Source organism: Aspergillus stella-maris (assembly GCF_047715825.1).
Source record: "Aspergillus stella-maris strain CBS 113639 unplaced genomic scaffold BDV14scaffold_59, whole genome shotgun sequence".
NCBI classification, from domain to species: Eukaryota; Fungi; Ascomycota; class Eurotiomycetes; order Eurotiales; family Aspergillaceae; genus Aspergillus; species Aspergillus stella-maris.
The window spans coordinates 59,709-81,156 of NW_027396853.1; the positions used below are offsets into that span (position 1 = coordinate 59,709).

General features: G+C 50.2%; 4 protein-coding genes across 4 annotated transcripts in view; 2 read left to right on the top strand and 2 right to left on the bottom strand.

Annotated features, from left to right (window-relative positions):
- Positions 1-41, top strand: part of BDV14DRAFT_179667 (uncharacterized protein) — a 962-nt gene extending 921 nt beyond the window's left edge. Inside the window, exon 2 of the mRNA XM_073769793.1 lies at positions 5-41. The gene's annotated coding sequence lies outside the window, so the exon portion shown is untranslated. The remainder of the gene's footprint in view (positions 1-4) is intronic.
- A 1,455-nt stretch (positions 42-1,496) lies between these two features.
- Positions 1,497-3,209, bottom strand: BDV14DRAFT_179670 (uncharacterized protein). Its single transcript, XM_073769794.1, has 2 exons — positions 3,091-3,209; positions 1,497-3,042 (listed from the first exon to the last, which is right to left on the bottom strand). Exon 2 carries the CDS (start codon positions 2,649-2,651, stop codon positions 1,779-1,781), a length of 873 nt encoding a protein of 290 aa, XP_073624764.1. The 5' UTR covers positions 2,652-3,042; positions 3,091-3,209; the 3' UTR covers positions 1,497-1,778.
- A 1,346-nt stretch (positions 3,210-4,555) lies between these two features.
- Positions 4,556-6,927, bottom strand: BDV14DRAFT_192003 (uncharacterized protein; the record flags this gene model as incomplete). The annotated part of the gene is made up of 7 exons (XM_073771574.1): positions 4,556-4,683; positions 4,730-5,178; positions 5,232-5,442; positions 5,506-5,560; positions 5,627-6,404; positions 6,507-6,700; positions 6,883-6,927. The coding sequence occupies 7 exons, from the start codon at positions 6,925-6,927 to the stop codon at positions 4,556-4,558; spliced, it is 1,860 nt and encodes a 619-aa protein (XP_073624765.1).
- Positions 6,928-16,191: 9,264 nt separating this feature from the next.
- On the top strand, positions 16,192-21,119 carry BDV14DRAFT_179677 (uncharacterized protein). The gene is made up of 4 exons (XM_073769795.1): positions 16,192-17,188; positions 17,242-19,886; positions 19,938-20,178; positions 20,363-21,119. The coding sequence occupies exons 1-4, from the start codon at positions 16,414-16,416 to the stop codon at positions 20,560-20,562; spliced, it is 3,861 nt and encodes a 1,286-aa protein (XP_073624766.1). The 5' UTR covers positions 16,192-16,413; the 3' UTR covers positions 20,563-21,119.
- The last annotated feature ends 329 nt before the right edge of the window (positions 21,120-21,448 follow it).

Here is a 21,448-nt window from a genome sequence, read left to right on the forward strand (position 1 = left end):
TCAGTCTCACAGGGCGTGGTAGTTGGCGGGGGCGGAGGAGGAGTCTCTGTTTCCGTCTCACAAGGAGTCGTGCTTGGCGGCGGAGGCGGAGGCTTGGTGGAAGTTTCAGTCTCACACGGAGTGCTAGATGGCGGCGGTGGGTGCGGTTTCGTGGTGGTGCTGTCCGTCTCACATGGAGTGCTAGATGGCGGCGGTGGGTGCGGCTTTGTGGTGGTGCTGTCCGTCTCACATGGAGTGCTAGATGGCGGAGGCGGAGGAGGGGTCTCCGTTTCCGTCTCGCATGGAGTGGAGGTTTCCTCTGGAGGTGTGGGCTTCGTCCAGGTAGGATGAGGCGGCTTTGTCCAAGTAGGATGAGGTGGTTTCGTCCAAGTAGGATGAGGGGGCTTGCTCCAATGGGGAGGCGTGGACGGCTCCCAGTGATGGAAACCACGCTCAACTTGGGCCGGAGCAGCCAGAACACCGCTCATGGCCCCAAGGGTGGTGGCCAAGAGCAAGGTCTGATTAACCTTCATGGTGAAACGTGATGGTGAAACCTGTATAAACGAGAGATCTCAAGAGCTTGCAGGAGTCCTTGCTCGATTAAAGAAACAAGCAATATCAAGACCAAACACTAGCGCACCAACAAACACTAGAGAAACGACCGTGGGATGCAGAGGCTCTTGCTGGAGGGAAGCTCACAGACGAAATAAAGAAACATCCTAGAAGGTAGTGCAGGCAAGGCGCTCTTTATCACTTGGTCCGGGGGGCCCGGGGCACAGTGAACCTAGCAGGAAGGATTCCATGCGTCATTTTGGTCGGCTACAACCAAGCCGTCGACCCCCGGTCAACCAACGGTCGATTTGCTCTTTGCTTTCATGGCGATGGCGGGTCTTCCCTGGCAGGGTCCTTCTCCATTGCTCACTTGGCAGGCAACTTCAGCATCAGAGTGGACCCTGAAGGAAGAATGAGTGGACCGTTCTCAGCCCTAGTCCAGAGCTAGACCCGGACAATGCATTGGCGAGCGGGCCTGATAGATCAAGTTCCAGCCAGTCTTTGTTTATGGTTCAGGACGTGGCCAGGAAGTGATCAGAATCCTGGCAAGAAGAAATGGAACGGTGGGAATGAGCGAGAAACACATGTGGGCAGATGGCCTGACTGCGATTCATGACCTCGATCTTTTACCCAGTGTTCCCACTCTTATCCGTGGGGAGAATGATACTGATAGACGCCGATTAGCGTGGTCAAATCAAAGGATTGTTATCAAGCAAACTTGCAGCGACTGGTTGTAAACTGGACGGTGATCACTGCACGGCGGACCGATCAAGCATGATGGGCAGACAGGTCAGAGGGAGGCTGGAGAGAGACGCGGGGTTGCATGAGTGCATGGTCACATCGCTATCTCCAAGCCACAGACTTGGGGAATGGAACGCTAGATCCAAGGAACCTGGCAGGAACGAAAATAGATTAAAACAGAGACATGGCGCGGTCTGCTGGAGAGAGGTCTGGGGTAGTTGCAAGAGAGAAGAGTGGAAGAGAGAAAGAGTGGTTGATGGAGCGACAAGACCGTGGGCCGAAATGAGACACTCCCAGTCCAGTCTAGCGTCTAGGCAACGTCAACACCGTCGACTCCGACAACTGAGACACTCAATCTCCTCTGCCAAATCATCTGCTGCCATCGCCAATAACACTTCTTGTTATGCCGTCAGCATGAAGTCACATTCGCGAGAGAAACGAGAAGTCTCACCCGGAGAAGAGGGGCTGGGATTCTGGGATTCTTCTCCAGACCGGGCCAACCTGCATTAGGGCTGCAAGGACCTCCCCAAGAGCTCCACGCTACAGCGATAGCATGACTTGTCCGCGCTATGACGGGTCGAGACCAACAGGAACCGCTCCTCTTCCTTGTCACCATGCTTCTCCAGCACGGGTGTCTTTTCTCTATTTGTCCGGCCAAAATACTCTTTCGCGGAGTGCCCCGAGCCTCGAGTCTGACTCCTCTTTTCAGATCCCTGTTCAGTCGTCTGTCCATATAACAACCGGTACATCTGCGGAAGCGAGCAGGTCTCGAACAATTGATACGCATTCGCAGACAAAGAGCTGATGTCAGCTCTAGTGCTCGTTGGCTCACTTTCCCCGCTCCAAGAGGAGGAGATAGTCATACGACAGGCAATACCTCTAGAATGAGTCGAAACACGGTAGAAGCTTATGCAAAGCACTACAGATTGTGGCTGGCCGTGATACCTCTGATGCGGGAAATGCCTGCAGAGAGACAAAAGAAATGTGCACCTGCCTGGAAGCCTGCATATCATGATCGACAAAGAAAAAGCACGTATGTCTCTGGCCATTGGGCATTGGACACTACAATCCGAGAGGTACCCTAGTGAAGTGGCAGGTAACGCGGCCTTGCATATTCGCCACGCCAGACTGGGAGCACAGTTCCGAACAGAATCGAGTACACAGACTAGCCTAGATTGCCCTTCGGCTGCCGTTGGAGATGGCGGGGAAGCTTCTACAATTCCAATCAGAACTGTCGGTGGTAACAATGCGGCGATGGCACCCAGTTCAAAATGCCGGATATTCCGACGAGTCTGACACTTCGGAAGGTGGACATTCAGGCGCACCATCATGGCCTGCGGCATTGGAGACCAGATGTCAGTCGCCGACTGAAAAGCCATTTAAGTCACAGCAAGGAGACGGGCCGTTGCCCAGGGGAAGACCAATACAATCGTATCTAGGTGTGTATACTGCGTCATGAGTCGCTACAAAGTTTTAGGCGACATCCAATGAGAGCACAGCGTTCCTGTCAATCTATTGAATTTTCTAGTCTACGATTTATTTTCCGACATCTGAGCTCGGCGAGCTCGCAGTCAGAATCCGCCTTGGAGTCAATGATTGCCGATCTTTGGAAAACCTGTTTCGATGACGACCAAAGTCTGGCGTACTCGGTACCAAGATCTAGTTGTCGACGATCACCGCGCGGCCTCTCGCGATCAGCGCGATAATGGAAGCTTGTTCCACCGGACAGGTATACAACCAAGCTTACTCTGGCAGAAATTTCCTGGCCGAGTAGGTAATAGAAATTGCGTATTTTCTGGAATTGAGCTGATCGGGCAGGACTTGACGACTGCCCGGTATTCTCTACAATTGTCTTGCTATCTTCTGGCTGGCACTTTTTCAAGGCAATCCACGCAAAGCTGCCCCGTGGAGACTCGGTGAGGACTTTTCAAGACTAGGTGAGTAGGTACATTCGAATCAATCGCTTAATTACGTAGAAAATCCAACGGGTCTATAAGGTACTCTGTACTATTTACTGCGTCTGTGCGTCCGGTTCTGAACTCCAAGAACTCGATAATCGAGGATCTACTGTAACCGCTCAGCCAATAGCATATATTGATTGTTTATCAGTGTTATTGTCGCATAGGTAGGTATAGTTTTATTTCAACTGTAGTGGATTATGTTCACACTTTCATTTTCTGTGTTGCCTTTGTAAAACCAGGACCTGTGGATTCTTTGTCTGCTATGGTTAGCTTTGCTCCTTTGCGGATAATCGCGTGATACGGTCATCGCCGCCCGTCAACACCTCCAAGTATAAGAATGTCAGAGTTACCCATGCATGTACCCAATCATATGAATATAAAGGTCTGATTCCATGAATCTCACAGCGAAGTTGGGATAAAATTACATGAATAAGACCGAGCAGACGCTGAGTAATAGTAATCCCGTCGTTGAAACAGAATCCTAACGGTAGTTATCAAAAAGACTATCCCTGCTCTCCCAATCCGTTTCCTACTCTGAAGTAGATCCGTTTCCCTACTCTGCAACTACCTAGTCGCGACCCGTCATCTCACCTACTCCAAAAATGGCTGCCCTTTCACACCCTTTACTTCTCAGAGTATGCGTCTTTACCCTATTTTCGTCACTTCTATTGCTAGTCCTGTTCCCTGTTGCTTTTAATGGCTGTTGAATTGATAGTTCCCCCCTCCCCGCCTTCGGATTCTATTCTTGTGTGAGCTTATACATATTTTCTACTCCGTTCTTCCCCAGCCTCTACCTCTAGGATATATGTTACCTGAGGACCTTATTTTGCCTGCCGCCCTTCTAAGGTATTGACATTTTCAGCCTCCCTTATCATGGAAGTAATGTCCTAGGCCCACTGTAACTCACTGGGATCGGTCGTCAACCGGTACGCCACCGGGCGTTGGAGATTGAAACAATCGATAAAATGCCTATGTTCAATAGAAGCCATAAGAGAAGTGGATGAAGAGTTCGATTCAACACAGGCGATCAACACTTACAACATAGAGAGACTAGAAACAGAATAGAACGAGATCGCTTGAGGATCTCAAGACCTGGAGTCTCAGTCCACCACTTTTGCGTTCCTCAATACGCTTCGCCCGCCTATGGTACCCGGTTTACGTGAAGTGTTATGGTGACAAAGGTGATGGCTAAACGACATTCTGTCTATCCAAAGTTGGTTTGTGGAGACAATGTCACCCAAGGCAGCAGAAACCGCAGTAATGGGATACTGGAAACCACCTAGATGCAATCACAGGTCTAATTAATAAGTGGTCAACCTATATTAAGCAATTGGATTTGCATGCTCCATCAACACGAAAGATTTGATGACGCTTAAATCCGAGGCATCAATCACATCAACTTCTCGGTAGTTCTCAGAAAACACAACGTGGTAGAGTTTTCCCTTATATTCTAGAGAAGATATTAGTTAAGCAAAAATATGTAAGGGAGATAATACCTGGACGAGGTTTCTTTGGTGCCGTGTTTGTAAAGTCAAGAACAATGTATTGTTCCATCTCTCCTGATAGCAGCATGCTGTAATATTGACCACCTGTTTCGAACCTTTCCATATGTTCCGCGAGCCGATCGCGTTCTCTGAGAAACTCTAAACCCCACTTCTTCCCAGATATAAGGAAGTCAATCGTGCCACTCTTGGGCCCTGTTTTGATTATGAATTCGGGTGACATTATAAAATGGCCATCTAATATAGGGAAAAGGCAACGATAGAACTCCTCCTGATACTGATCCTCAAGAGGCAATAAATTGCCCGCCATTGCCATGGAACGAGGGGCATTGGCCAGCTGACATGGTTGAAAATGAGTGATAGTATGTATCGCTAGTTCGAGGGGTGTAACGAAGTTGAGCGTGTTGTCGGGGACAAGTGTTGTGAAAAGAGAGTGGCAGTACCTGAACACTCTGTTATCTAGCGATACACAACAATTTATAGAGTATGTACTTACCACCTGTGTATCTGGCTTGCAAATAAATAGCGTATGTCATTATTCGACTTCTCAGCATGAAGCCACCCATTGCGCCAGATCTTTTTGAGAGCTTGTTTCAGTCCTTCGCTCTTGGTCTCGAACTCAGCTTCGTAAATACCATCACAGGCAATAGCTGCCTTGAGAACCGTAGCTGTATAATGCTCTTGTAATATTTTCGACGAAGGAAGGCCTCAGGTAAATGGATAACCTTTAATATACTCGAAAAATTTTAGGGATTGCCCGAAAAGAATACTTCTTGCTGTGGCCCAACTGACAGCAACACCATTTTGCACGAGATCATAAAGTTCCTTTTAGAAAATACGGATGTTAACAAATTGATCAGTATTATATATTGAATCCAGGGTAACGCTTACCGGTACGTCCTGCAGAACACGGGTCAGGCTTGTTAGCAACCCTACATGTCCATTACTACATGCAAAGAATCCTCGTTTCAGGTCTGGTGTTAGAACTATGGATGGGCGTATGACAGCGGATGCGTAACGGCCTACCACCTCCATAGCCTCATCCTCGTCAAGCAGGAGACCAACAGGTCTCCAAGGTAGTAGACCCAGACTATGAGCCTCAATACGTTCTTCTGGTTGTAAGGAGATTTGCTGTTCAGTGGCAAAGACCATCGGAGTTTGAACATGCTCTTCCTCGTCAAAGCCCGCGAAGCCCCTATGCGGTGAGCCGTAAGACATGAACAGAATTATGAACGGGCTAGTACCAGGCTCGATACGTTTGAAGAAGTCTGCCCAAAGTTCACGATCCCAGCATGACTGCTGCGCTTCATCCAGAAGCAAATAAGCTGGATAGGTGATCCAGCTACGGCCGTGAACGCCGGTCTCTTGCTCCAAATGCGCGGCCCAACCAGTCATACTGATTTTCGTATCCCACCCTGTGAGTGAATGGATAGGCGTCGCTTGACCGCACCTCTCAAGTAATGTATTGGCCACAAGGTTCATCAAGACGCTTTTTCCAGACGCCGGTGTGCCGTTTACTCGAACGATGTGATAGTGATTGACTCGGGCGATAAGCTCATCCACTAGATCCCCCCGCGGAATAATGTAAGAGGGTATTTCTGTAAATATCAACACTAAGAATGCTGTCATATCTTCCAAGAGTAAATTTGTTTCCCGAAAGGATGGAAAACTCTGGATTGAGGAAAGGCTGGCGCAGTAACATTATGTGTGGCTGCGGGTGTTATGACAAGGATTAGCTGCCAGACATTAATTCGTAATAGGTGTAAGGGACTAACGAAAGCTAAGGTGCAGAAGCATTGGATGCATGCAGTTCTCACAGGATGCCCTAGTGACATCCAGATCGGTGACGCTGGATCCAGAAGTGCACGTGCACCAGAACCCATTCTTGCCCTTCCAAGTACAAGAGCCCATAGTGATGAGTATGCTTCGTTGTTGTTGGATGGGAGAGGGTGGTGTGTTGTATTGCTGTTGAGTTGGAGAGGGCGATGTCAAAAATTTTTGGAGGTCGAGAAGGCGAAGAGGAAGGAGTAGCTGGGGATGGAGACCCAAATGAGAGGTTACGGGAGAGTGAGCTCGCGATCATGCTGGAGTCGCAAAATTGATAACTAGCCTTTCTCGTTCGTTCTGAAAGTAAGAAGCTGAGTCACAGTTGTCACTAAGAGAAGGCAGCAGTTAGCGGTATTCCCGTGCATTACTTCGGAAATCTGGATGTTTAGCTAAAGGACGTACTTGGAATGATGTGCTTGGAGGTATGAGGTCTCCACAACTCAAACGCAAAGATAAAGCAGGTTAGAATCTGAGGGATGAATGACATGAAGATGGTTTGTAGCTCCGTCTCTCCCACCAATCGGGGATCGCCTCTAGTGTCACATGATTCTATAAAGAGTTTGACCGCGAAGGAGGCCATTTCTAGCATAGTTCTGGTTGTGTGTTGAAATTGTCAGAGGAAGTATAAACAGCCAGCCAATCAACCAGAGGCAGCGCAGTGGTGACGTGACCAAGGAAGAATAAAGTTCAAGGCTGAACGTGCCGACATGCTCAGCGCAGCATGATGGAACAGCATGCCGAACATGCCTGATAGAGCTAACCCTTATTCTCTTCTACTTGATCTCAAATCAAGGCCCCCATCCCCGAGACTTTAAGCAGGATTCTTTGGCCTTATCTGATAGAAATACGCTAAAGCTCGCTGAGGTTGAGCGCGAGCCAGCGTCAGCCCGAGAGGTGACTACTGTAAAGAACGCTTGGCGGGTGCAGAATAGTGATCCGGAGCACGTCAGGACAGCGTCGCCACTAAGAGTTACCGGTGGAAATGCGGCCGTTTCTGGCCTCAGTAGCTGTCATTTTCGGCGACGAGTTCACAGTTCCTCACATTCTATTTGTAATTCCACAGAATACATAGTGTACTGCTATTGTTGTAAGTGCAACTGCTGCCAGGAACAGATATCACAAGTGCCACGCAATACATATCTAGTTCGAACTTCAAGAGCAACTCAATAAGACCAGTGTATCTTGGCAAAGTGTAATATGTTTTCAAGCCTTGTGGCGGATTTAGCAGTTATCCATTTCGTATCAGGGTTGGGCGTTGATCGTGGATAACAACAACTTGACAACAGTAAAAATGATAACATCGATAGGCTCTTGTTTGGGCTGTTGGGAGACGATGCCTATGTTACTCTCGTCTTCAGGTATCTGCTGTGAGTGTTGATTGGGTTTTCATTTGGAGTTCCTTGAATTGAGCGAATTATGTTGCTATCTAATCTACTTCGTAGAAATATATATCAAGCTTGAATATCCATAACATAACATGAAACATGGCAACTAAGAGAATATACATGATCATAGGTATAACCTTCCAAACAAGCACCCAGCGCATAAGGTAAACAGAATCGTCGTAAACATCCAAAATGCGTATACACGTAACACTAAGTAAAACCAAGCAAAATAAACACAAGAACGCTCCATCTCCAATGTTTCATAAACATGCCGCGTTGCCATAAGTAAGATTATAATCGTGAAGTTCCAATGCATGCATTGCATATTTTAGACTCAGCATGCTGGATCATAGGAAGCCTTTGGTGTTGCTGGGCATTCGGTGCAGGTCGCCTGTGGTGTAAGCACCGCTCCCCTTGCGGCTTCCAGCATCACTGAAGGCGACGTGGCTGCGCGTTCCCCGTTCGACTCTAAGTGCCTTCCACCCGTTCAGTTCACGCTCGAGCCGGAGGGACTTCTCGCGCTCTTCGCGCAGTTCTCGCTCCGCGCGGCGGGCTGAGAGTTGCGAGTCGGACTCGCTTTGCTGAAGCTCGTCGATGTTCTTCAACAGGCGCTCAACCTTCTCGCGGCCTCTGTTGACGTCCTCTTCAAGCTGGGCGTTCATCTTCTCGCGACGTTCAATCTGGGATTGCAGATCCTTGACTGTACGGTCAACGTTGCGCAGTGACCGCTGTTCCGAGCTGTTCTTGGCTTCTTGTTCTTCGAGATGGGTTTCCAGCTATAGAAACAGATTAGCATTGTACATAACATGAACTCTCATAGAATCGTCTCTTACCTCCTTGATTCTCTTGTGAAGGAACCTGATATCCTGGCTACCAGAAGAATAGCTCTTGGTCTCCAAGTCGACACACCGCAGCTGGGTCTCCTTCAGGCCCTTCTCAAGCGCAGCCTTGTCCTTGAAAAGCTGCGCGTTTGCCTCCCTCTCGGCAGTAACCTCCTTCTGCATCTCAATCGCAAGAGCTTCCGCCCGTCTCATCTTGCCGACTGCTGCGAGAGAAACGTCTTCTTGCTGAGCAAGCTTGGCCTTGAGCTCTAGCAGCTCGCGGTCCATGCTAGCAGCGTTGCGCATAGACGGGCTTTCACCCTTGGCGAGATCCTCAAGTCGCTCTCCGGCTTCCGTCAAGCGTGCCTCGAGCATTTTCTTCTCCTTAAGAAGCATATCGCGCTCGGCAGTTACGTCGTCGACAGATGTGCGGAGGCTTCTGACCTGTGACAAGAGATTGACAACTCTCGATTGGGCCTCGTTGTGAGCATTGACGGCTTCGTCGCGGGAAGTCGTCACATCCTGGAGCATAACATCCATGCGGGACTTCTCCTTAGCCCATGTTGAGCTGTTGAGAACCTCATTATCCCACTTGCTGCGAAGATCTTCGAGCTCTTCGCGAAGGCGAGAGGCTTCCCCGCGACCGTTGAGGACTCGCTCGCGCTCCATCTCGAGCTCGTTGTTGAGAGTCGTGATCTCGCGCTGGTATTTCTGCCTTGTCTGCTCCATTGAGGTTTCCTTGTCTTCAATATCAATGGCGCGCTGGTTCCTGTAATCTTCGAGCTCGTTCTGGAGACGCTGCTTGGCTTGTAGAGCACCCTCTAGTTCTGCGGCTTGATCCTCCATTCTAGCCTCATAGGACTGTGTCTGTCGCTGTAGATCATCAATCATGGCTTCCATTTCCTTACGCTCGGCCATGACCTGTGCGCAACTGTCCTCGGTCTCCTTAGCCTGGGCCTTAGCAAATTGCTCTGCTCTAGAGGCCTTGAGAAGGGTAATCTCCGCTTGCTCGAGCTTGCTGAAGTACTCGTCTGCACGACTCTTGTAGAGGCTCAGGCTGGCAGCCAGATCAGCAGACTTGGACGTTTCGGCATCCAGACGGATCTGCAGATCGGAGAACTCTTGAAGAAGTTGGTTTCTGCTGACAGCATCCTGCTCGCTGGCAACCCGTAGTTCTTGAGCTTCCGAGTTTGCGTCACGAAGCTCAATTTCGAGAGTCGCCTTTGCGCGTCTCAGTTTCTCGAATTGAGCCTTAGCGTCGGAAATCTCGGCAACAGTCTCATTGTGAACCCTGAGCAACGACCTTCTTGACTGCTCCTGAGAATTGATGAGGTCATATAGCTCCTCATGTGACTTGGCCTGGACATCCCGGAGAGAGAGTTCACCAGAGCGAATACTTCTCTCAAGGGCTGATACCTTCTTTGCAGAGTCGTCAAGCTGGTCATGCAGGCGGCCATTCTCGCGCTCCAAGAGCTGCATGCGTCTGACCGAGGGACTCTCATCCTGCCAGATGTCCTGAGGGGGAGCAGATCGGTCGAGTTGGCCTTGGAGATGCTTGTTCTGCATCTCGCTCATCTGAAGCTTGTTCTGAAGTTCCTCAATCTCGGCCGCCAGATCCATGTTCTTCTGGTAACCAACTGAATCAACAGTCTTGTCCGATCGAGCCGAGTCAACTGCGTTCTCGTTTAACAATCGACGGTTAGGTGTTGTCGGGGTTCCGAACTTCTGTGCAATGGCAGTTGTAGAGTTCTTTCGGAAGTGAGGAGGCGTGCGGTTTCCAACTTGGTTCTGATCAATTTCTTCAAGCAATGCACGCTTGGACGATGAGTAACGGGCGTCCAGATCCTTCATCTCCTCGCCGTGTCGTTGGCGCATCTCTGACAGTTGGCCCTCAGCTCTGTTGTATCGTTCCTCAGACACTTGCAGTTGACTTTGCAAGGATTCAACTAGCTGAGCGAGGTCAACCTTCTTGGATAGGTCAGGCTGAATTCTCTCCCATTCTTCAGTGGAATGGTCAGCTTCGGGTTCAACAATCTTGTGCAAGAGCATGAGCTGGCGGTGCAAGCCTTCAATCTCCTTGTTAGAGGAGTCTAACGAGCTTTGCAGTTTCCGTGTGTTGGCTTGGGCTTGCGTCTTGAGCTGTCTCTCTGTCTCCAAATTCCGGTTTGCTTCTGCTAGCTGGATAGAGGCGGTAGAAGCTGTCTTCTCTGCGTTGCGGCTGGCCTTATGCTCTCTGTTAATCTCGTGGTTGAGATCCTCAACACTCAAAGACAGCTTCTCCTTCTGCTTCTCTAGTGAGGTTACAGAGAGTTGCAGATCGCCCAACTGACGTGACAGCGCCTTGTTGTCTTCTTCAAGCTTTGCCTTTTCCTTTTGGAGTGTTGCAAGGCGGAGACGTTGGCTTTCGCTTGCCTTTGACGTCGATCGAGCAATGTCGAGATTCTTTTGCTGGATCTTTGTGAGAAGCGCACGGTTGTCATTTTCGGATGCCGTTAATCGTCCCTTGAGCGTGACCAGCTCTCTTTCCAAGCGCTCCTTATGTTGATCATGGCGGATACGGAAGTTCTCGGATTCAGCTATGGCGTTCATGAGTTGTTGCTCACGGCCAGCAAGGCGAGATCTCTCCGCTTCGACCTCTTCCAAACGGTGCACTGTCTCGTCAAACTCCTTTCTGATGCTCTCTATCCGCTGATTGTTTTGCTTAACAAGGGTGTTCTCCATTTCAGCCTCAGCTTTTATGCGAGAGTTCTCTGCATTGGTGAATCTGTCTCGGAGCTTGATCAGCTCGGTCTGGAGCTCTTTTCGCGACTGCTCAGCAGCTACACGAGCCTCCGTAGCTCGCCGAAGACTGTCTTGCTGAATGTACATCTCCTTTTCGATAGTGATCTTCGAGTCATTCAAAGACTCAAACTTGTCTCTGAGCTCCGCAAGGTTGTGCTCTGCAAGCATCTGTACGTCGTCTCTCGACTGGCGTTCCCGACTCAGGTCGGCCTGCGCCTGGAACAGTTGATTTTTCAAATCCTGAACTTGTTCCTCGAGAAGTTTGCGGCTTTCTCCCGCTTCGGCATCTTCGGACATCTTCGCTTGCAGCAGCTTCTGGACGTCGGCAGCCTCGCGCTCAAGCTGAGCCTTTTCAGATTTCATGGCGTCAGCCTCGGCTTGAAGATCTCGGAGACGGCTTTGCATGTTCTCATGGCGCGTCGAGAGGTTAGATCTTTCATTGTCTAGTTGCTGTTTCTCCTCGGCATGTCGCTTGGCGTCGTTGCGCAGAACGGTGAGCTCGCTTTCCTTGCGTCGAAGCATTTCCTCGTAACTGGTAGATGTATTGGAAAGGTCTGAGATTTGTTGTCGAATGGAACGGTTCTCGTCTAGAAGATCCTTGACTTCCTTTTTAGACCGATCAAGTTCTCGCGACGTCTTCGCTAACTTGAGATCAAGATCTTGATCTGTTTTTAGCAGCTTCGTCTCCAAGTCCTGCAGCTTGCGTTCCTTCAAACTCAAATGACTCTGCAGCATCTTGATCTCCTGATCAAGCTCCTGTACCTGAGTTTCCGTCTCGGAGGAGGTATTTTGTGCCTCGATGACTTTCTGCTCTAGCTCTTCTAAGCTTTGCTGCATATCCTTCTTCTCAGCTTCGAGGCGCTGGATAATTTCACCAGCTTGTTCGAGCTGTGTCTTGCGTAGCTCGAGCTCTTCGTCTGTCTTCTTCTTGGCTAGCATCAACTCATCTAGCTGGTCCTCGAGACTTTCTTGATCAGCAATGGCGCCCGCAAGTTTCTCGCTAAGCTCTACCTCGCGGACCTGCAACCGTCTGAAGATTTCTTCTTTGTCGAGAGCCAAGGCCCGCTCGCTTTCCAGAGTCTGTTGGATTCTTTGCATGTCTATCTCCGCCCGACGCTTGTCTTCTTCGATCTTTTGTCGTTCCGAGAGGTCGTTCTTCATCTTTGTCTCAAGCTGCTTGATCTTATCGTCTCGTCGTTTAACCTCTTGAGTGTTACGTGTCTCTCCGAGGAGTGGCTTCATCCTCGAAAACAAGCGCCACCAGGGATTGGACTTCATTGCCAAGTAGGCTCTGAAGTTATGGTGGACGATGCGGGTTGCTTCCGCACGGTACAATCGCTTGTTGGAGATGCGGCGTTGCACAAATCCTCTCGCTACAGATTGGAATCGAGTCATGATGGTACGGATCAGCTCATCTCGCTTTTCTTCCAGCTCTGCTAGAACACCAGCCCGGAAAAACACTTTCGTGCGGCCCACTCGAAACCACGCTTTATCCAAAGCAAGTTTCTGGAGCATTATGCGAGCGGCAGACTGCCCATCCATGTAGCCCTTGGGCATATCCCGGCACAGGACCTCATAGCGCTGGCGAAATTCATTGAAGGACAATCGATTGGGGAATCCGGTACGTGCAATTCTGATACCTTCAAGTACACCATTGCAGCGCAGTTGGTCAAGGACTAGGGGTGCATTGAGCATCTTTGGGCGCTTCTTATGGTTCGGAATGATGCAACGAACGAAGTGAGGGTGAGTTGAATGAAGTTGGTTCATGAGACTCGCTAGCTGTTCCTTATGTCTTTGGGCGACTGTGCGGAACAGGCCTTTCTTTACTCGTGTTCTGGGATGGTCGACTTCATCGTTATTGCCGCAGTCCGAGAAAAGTTCCGCAACATGGTTGTCCTGCGAGGACGCGAGAAGTCTTGTGATGTTGTCGTTCAAGGGATCCTTATTCTTTTCCAACCAGCCCTCAGTGGAATATTCGACCTCAGCGGCATAGTGTGTGAGGACAAATCCTTGACGTAGTCGCGATGCTCGAAATTTGGCAGATTTGTTGTCCCACAAGGAATGAAGCTTGTCAGTGAAGGATCTGTCGGTAGCTTTCGGCATAACACAGTCTTCGTCAAGGCAGGAGAAGACACCAATAGGATTTGTAACTTCGATGAGGTCGATAGTAGGTTGAAGGTCTTTACCAAAGTCGATAAACTGCCATTCAATCTGCTCCCGTGCATACTCCTCCTGCTCCAAAACGAACATGTGGTGATTGAAGAACTGTTGCAACTTTTCGTTCGTGTAGTTGATGCACAATTGCTCGAAACTGTTCGTTTGGAAAATTTCGAAACCGGCAATATCAAGAACACCGATGAAGTAGTTGTCTTCTCCAGTGACGGTATTGCGATCGAGTCGGCTGTTTATGCGGTTGACAAGGTCACCGAATCCTCTTTCGTAGATACCCTTCGCCAACGCATCAAGCGCCAGGCGGACCTGTTCTGGTGTTTGTACTTTTTCTACCCACTCGCGGCCAGCCTTGACTCTTGGATGCAACAATCCTTTCACAAAAGGTTCTGTCTCAATTCCAAGAAGTTTACAGGCCTTTTCAACACTGCCAAGAGAGTCGCGGCCAAGAGCAGCTTGGTCAGCGCGCAGACTTTCCTTCATGATGGTGATATTTCCTAGATGAAGAACAGCTGCCACTGTGCGAAGGATGTGCATCTGATCTTCCTCTGAGAAATTCATGATATGAAATGCCTCCAGCAAGGAGCTCCATTCATCCTCATCCGACACTCCAGCTATAGTGTCGTTCCCGTCCTTGGTGTACGCAAAGTCTTCGATTTGCAGGTTCGAAAGAAGTAGTTTCTGCCTTAGTTTCGCATCGGCGCCCCGCAGCAGTTGGTAAAAGACATGGTAGTTTCGCTCTTGCACATTTGGCTTCACCACACGAGACTTTTCCAAAAGGTACCAGTCAATGGAGGCGCCAGATATCTGGCCTGACCGAGAAAACTCGATGCGGATGAATTTACCAAAACGCGAGGAGTTGTTGTTTCTGACCGTCTGTGAGTTACCAAAGGCCTCAAGAATCGGGTTGGCCCTCAGTATCTGCTGGGAAAGGGTGTTCATTTGCTTTGCCCCAGACCGGGAGTACATATTGTCTGAAGTCGCAACAGCAGCAAGATACTGAATGACCTTCTTCGTGTTCTCCGTTTTACCTGCACCAGACTCTCCACTATGTGACTGTTAGACTCCGGAGCTCGTATGTAGCGGCCAAACCCATGACTTACGTGACAAGGATACTCTGGTTCTCACCCTCCTCTACCAGATTTCGAAACGCTTCGTCGGCCATAGCGAAAATATGCGGTCGGGTCTCCTCTCGGCTTCGTCCCTTGTACATCTTGATGTACTCATTGGAATATATGGGTAAGGGGCAATAAGGGTTGACTGTAACCAAGAAAAGCCCGGAATATGTCTGAAGATGAACTGTTAGCCAGACCCAGAAGCAATGCGCAATTTATCTTGGCAACTCACATAAATTAAATCGGCCTGGTACCGACTGTGAAGGTTATGTACCACAGAGGCCTCGTTCAAATGCGTAAGCTCCGCCATATCATCGGCTTTGTCGAACTTTGCTGGGTTGACTCTGTCGACCTGATCGATTTCGACTTCCCGTTGCTGCACGATGTGAGTATGTGCTAGACCCATAGTTGATTGCCCATACCTGTCCATCGTCCGTTTGTACCAGCAAGCGCCCTCCATCCTGCTCTTCCAGAACAAGCCCTTTGACAAAGGCCTTCTCTGGGTCACGTAGCCAGACGTATTTATTCCCCGAGAAGTCATTGTCACCTTCTTGCCCTCGAATCTGATCTGCGCCGCGGCGAAGGTCCTCCGTTTTGATGAATTCAGGCGCGAATGTACCAGAAGCAACATCATTTCTTAGAGAATTCGATCGCTGTCGACTTTCGTTGCGGGCGAAGGGTGCGATAGAGGAATGCGAGATGGAGGAGGCATTTCGAACATGGCTTCTAGGCTCTTCGAACTTCCCAACAGACGCGAGCACTGCTGATTTCGGGCGAGTTTTTGTCTGCGGGCTTGAGGATGGCGATGGCGAGGGAGATGCGCGGCCAAAGGGATTGGCACGCTTCGGCGAGCCATTGATCTGAGAGGGGAGCATTATTGCTGAGAGTATTGTTTACAGCTCATTCTTCGAAAATGAGACGCTGAAATAGGTAGAAGCACAAGAAAACAATAGTGGAATGGAGAGCAGAAAGCCGCTCAGCACAAGATACGAACCACGAGCGGCGTAAGGTGCAACGTGCAGGATGTCAAGATGTTGACGAGAGACGGGGTCCAACGTAGGGAACTGACGCAGGTGCACCAAGCGTCAAGACGATCATGGATCCTAGCAACCTGGTCCGGTCGTTGGCTGAGAACGCCCAAGCAGTGGCCCTTCCCCCACCGTTGGCCCGGTTATGTTTGTTTACCTTACCATGCTTACGTAGTTTATCTGTTCAGCCGCCCTGGGGCTGCGGGCCTTGTGGCCTCAGGCATAAACATTTGCTCGATCGCACTAGTCCCGATATGATGACATGCGTCACGTGCGGCTCGCAGCACGAAACTGGATTCTTTTTTGATGCTCTCAAGTTCCTCGGCGCGGTCTCTCTGCTCTCTTCACATTCACCATCTCCGCTCGTTCATCCTCTCTCTATATCACTTCACTTATAGGTCTCTTGTAGACCGGCAAGACTCTCTTAACCTTTCTATATAGTTAGTGGAGCGCAAGTGACAGTCGCAGTCGCTTTGGTTGACTTTGTCCTTGACGCGACCCGCGGAGTAATACCCTAAAGTGATGTGTTAACTTGGAACTGCAATTCACTACATGCCTCGAGCACGAAAAAAGCCGGTCGCTTCATCAAAGTTTCACAGCGCACCGATGCAGAATATGTCAAATCACTCAGTGCCTCCAGCACCTCCCTACTGGGGACCTTCCAGCTACACGCAGCCATGGATGCCTCAACCGCCTTCATCAGACTCAACGCCCCATAACTTACACCTAAATCCTGACCCTTCAGCCTCGCAACAATACCAGAACCATAATTTTGAGAGCTTTTTTGCGAACGCGAATCTTCCAGGCTTGGGAAATACGGGTGCGACTGGCACCTTCCCACCACCCCCGTTTGCATTTCCTGGCGCTTTCCCTCCCGGAGCGGCGCCCCCTCACTATGCGCCTATGCCGAACTTTGGATATCCTATAATGCCGATGCCTCCAGCGCCTCCCCAGCCACCGCAGAATCAACCATCGACGAGCGAGTTGACCAACCCCACACATTCAAACACCCCAGGCTCCCAGCCGATGACGAACATCGAATCAAGACAAGATCCGGATCGTGAAGAGGGTGAATTAACAGATATTGAAGCCCCTGCGATGATGGAACAACAGTCCTTCTCTCGATCCAACGCGCGACATCTGCCAAAGTTTTCTTTGGTGGAATCCACAGGAAACAAATCTCAGCAGACAATGTCGAATGGGTTTCATGGAAATGGGTACCACCCTCCTCGTGGTACCTCAGGTCGCCAGAGATTGCAGTCTTCTGAGCTCGAAGAAGGAGAAGCATCACCGGAGTCTCGTTCCTCTAGTAGAGCTAGCGGGTCCCGTATGTACTCCCTCGCTATTCAACAACTACCTATCCAGTACTAATCTACCTAGCATACAATCCCCCAATGCCCGCAGATCTCCGGTCACCGTCTATGCCTAGATCTGTACCAGAAGCCTTACGAAACCAGCAGCTTCCAACGACCGGTATTCAGACGTCCTCAGGGTCTGCTCTATCGCTTGCCCAACTCCGAGTACAGGCACAAGGAGCCATTCTCAGTTTGGCACCACATAGTATTCGCTATAACGAGCTTGTTGGTGAGGGCATAAACCCAGCAGTGCTAAAGCAGCTTTATGAAGAGGTCGGTATCAAAGTACCTACCACGCCACCAGCGGATCTCGGTGTCAGAGCAAGCGGCAGCGAAAATATTCCCCCGGAGGTTGGCCCGTCCGCCTCTGGTGCGAATTCGAAAGAGCCCTCCCAGCAGCGTAATCATCTAGGCAATGCCACTCAAAAGCCGTCCTCCGATGAAGCTAGCCCGACACCCTCACAATTTGTTCAGGCAAACACAATTAAGCCCATGGAAAGAAAGGAAGTCATCGCGCGAATGCTCGCCGCAAAAGCTGCTAAGAAGTCACCTGCCTCCACACAATCTCAACCAGACGCTGCACAGGTGCCTCTTCCGTCTCCAACTGTGTCAGCGACAATTGAGAAGCCCATTGCTTCCACCCCTTCGCAAGAGTCGTCCGCGAACGAAAAGGAATCTCGCGTTAAGGAAAAAAACAAGGCGAAGACTGAGTTAGCGAGACAACGCATTGAACAGCTGAAAAAGCAGGGCCTTATGAGAAATCTGCAAAAATTACAAGCCGACAGCCAAGTATCTGATAAAGAACAGGAAGTCGCCGTCGAGGAGCCACCACAGCCACAAGTTCCGAACACCATCCAACATCCTCTGCCCGAAAGGCCTCCACTCCCAGAGCCTGCCTCTCACGACCACATTCCTGGTTTGTTCATGGCTGGACAAGCTCCAGCAGGAACGAATAGTTCTCCCATCGGTCCAATCTCAGACGCGACCGTCGAGTCTGTATCTCAGCCTCGCTCCGCTCAACGTAAACGACCGAGAGCTTCTGACTTCGATGATGAATCCATTCCTGTTCCCAAAAGACCTTCCAGCAACGGAATCCACTATCTTCCGCCCGAGAGATTGGTTATCGACATAAGCGATGATGAGTTTTATGGCGATGATCATGATGATGATGAGGACGTGGACATGCACGCTGGAATCACTTCCACGAATAGCTTTCAGCCAAACGGCCTTCTTGCTGCAGAGGGTTTGCCGCGAGTATCTCAACCACTGAATGAAGGTCTCCCTCATCGCCCGGCAACATCACAAAGTGTAGGCCTTTCTGCGTCATCCACGCCTAACATCCTACGAAGCAGTGAGCAAGAGGATCTTCGAAGAAAGGATCTTGAAATTCAGGCTATGCACCGGAGAATTGCAGAACTCGAGCAACGCAAAAAGGCGAAACTGGCGAGCCGTACTCAGTCTCCTCGTGCTTCGGACGTGACCCCTCCCGAGTTGGCCAGCCTGCCCGCAGTGTTGGTGCCGACAATGCCAGTCAGCAACGGCAAGGATGCCGAGGAACTTCTAGCACCCATGACTGCTGACGAATTGCGGAACCTAAAAGCCAAGATTGTACGGATACACGAGATCGAATGTGGCGCGCCCTCGCTGGACGCTGAAATTCGAAAAACGGAAGCAAGGCTTATCGATGCGAAGAAAGAAGAAGAAATACTGTCACTAGAACTGACGAAGGGCAAAGATGGACTACGGCAACTTATGGAAGAAGTCAACGCCATCAGGTCCGAGGTTCCTGCGGTGTCGCTCGACCAGGTCAATGCGGCACTGGCCAGCTTGGAATCACAGAATAACCTGCCCATTGACGTTGTCCAAGGTATGCTTCGAAGACTATCGATTCCAGGGTCCCAATACTCAAACACAACAACTTACAATAATCACGCTATAGCGCCAGGCTATGGAAAGGAAGCTTCCGACGAACCGGTTCCACGAATTCCTGAAGCTGTTACACAAACTGGACAAGACGTTTCCCCTCTCCAACCCGCTTCACCCCCCGTCTCAAATGCCCAGGCCGCCGAAAATCAGCCTGATGAGCCAACCGTTCAAGAGGATACTTCAATTCTGGACGCGCCCGCCGATGAACCATCTGATACTTCCATGTCTGAAGATTCTAGCTCGTCAATGGATGAATCTTCGGATGATTCCAGCAGCGACTCGGACCCATCGGATGAGGGCGTGCCTGATGCACAAAATACAAGCGCAGACTCAGTCGCACCCGGCAGTGGAGCCGAAACCACCAATGCAGGACGCCCAAGCCAGGCCGAAGGTCTAGAGGTCGGGGACGTGCCTTCTGACAATCAATACTCTGCCTTCGTGCCACCAAACGACACACTGTCCGGGGCTGGTGAAATTCAAGCCCAGAAGTCGGAGAGTGTTCGTTCTCGCGAGTCTTCAGTTTCGGAAGCTTACGAGCCTCCAGAGCCCGAAGAATCTGGGAGCGCTTCTGAATCGAGTTACTCCCCTGCTCCTAGCCCTGACTTTCCCAGCCCCAGCACAAACATGGAAGTTTCTGGGTCCTCAGCAGAGCAATCTGAAGAAGCTGGCGAAACGCTAACTGAAAAGGTCCAGGACCTGCCTGTTCAGCAACCAAGCCATTATCACAACATTGGCGCTCTGGATGTGCGATAACCTCAGTTCCTGTCAGGAGTTGGACGCTGACTGGCCGCACAGAACGCGCGACGTCCTGAAGACACGCAACGTAAATTCTCACCTTACACTAGCCCACTGAAGATGTTCAAGGCGTACCGATATCATTCAGACTACCAAAACAATGTTTCCAGTGGCTACCGCTCCCTAACCTACAGCCACAACATTGACCCCTTGAAACATCTATGTCCATTTGAGACTTCCGGGGGTGTCTGCAATGACCGTTCCTGCGAATACCAACATTTTCGGGACATGGCTCTCAGCGGTGCGTCGACGCTTACAACTCCTCCGTCTGGCCCACCATAAAACTCCGTCCCTTGACACTTTACATATTGAAAGCATTCCTCCTTGCCCCTCTGCTTCATATATATCTCTCCTGCACCCTTTCCTACTCAAGCTGTTTTCTCTACCGTGTGTATGCTGACGTACAGTGTCATTAACCTCTACAGATGACAAAATCCTTGTCCAGATGGGCTCGCTGCGAGAGGGCAAGACCACAGAAGAAAGCGACAAGTACGTCGCCGGTCTCAAAGAGACTATCAACGACATGCGGCGCGACAAGGTGAAGGACATGAACACCGTGGCCACAGAAATTGCCGCGTACCGTAGACGCTTCCTTCAAGACCCTACTCGGGTCTTAGCGCTGTAACAACAAGCGACCTTGACACAACACTTGATCTACAGAAAGTCACTCAACTTCTCCAAAGGTGAGCTGCAATTTTGCCATTTGCTTTGGCTGAGGACCCGCGTCTGTAAAGAGCGGATGTTCTTCATTTATGCCAGCCCTCGCCATTCTCTCGGAATTGAGAGAGCAACTTCTATGCTCATAAGATACCCGACAACTCATTCTATTACCGCTCTTTGCTCCTCGTTTCTTGTTTCCCCTTGTGCTTTTTATCGGTTATATACTGGAGTTTGGCATACAGCAAGCGAGCGTGGAGTTGGGTGGTACTTCTTTCTTCGTTTACCCCCCTGCTGGGACGTAAGCGATCGCCCGCCTGGAATCAGGACAGACGCCCGAGGAAGAGAAAGAGAAAAAAAAAAGAGAAAGGAAAATGAAAGAAGATACCCTGCGCGAGGTCCTGTCAAGGGAAGGCTAAGCAGCACCAGCCCGCATAGTACCCAGTTCCAGACTTGTACAGCAGATGGATTCGAATCATACGGGATACACACATCGTACTTAGCCTTAGCGATAATCATACGAACATTCTCATTTACTATTCATCTCAGGTAACCCCAGAGGTCCTCAGCCATAGCCCGAGCAGGCAGTACCATTGCCATACGCGCAAGCAGGGCACTCCGCACGCCTCTGTTCACGTACCCCGTGCCCAGCGCATGGCCCAGCGAGCAAAGTGAGGCGCAAAACAATATCCCTACTGAACCAATAGCTCATGAAATGATAGATTACAATGGAACTGACCGACTATCGACTATGAGATGTTTAATCAATTGTGGCTAGTAAGTGGTAAGTGGTAAGTGGTAACCCGTGACTCCAACGCCCGCGCCCAGCGCCAGCGCCAGCGCCCCGGGGCCAG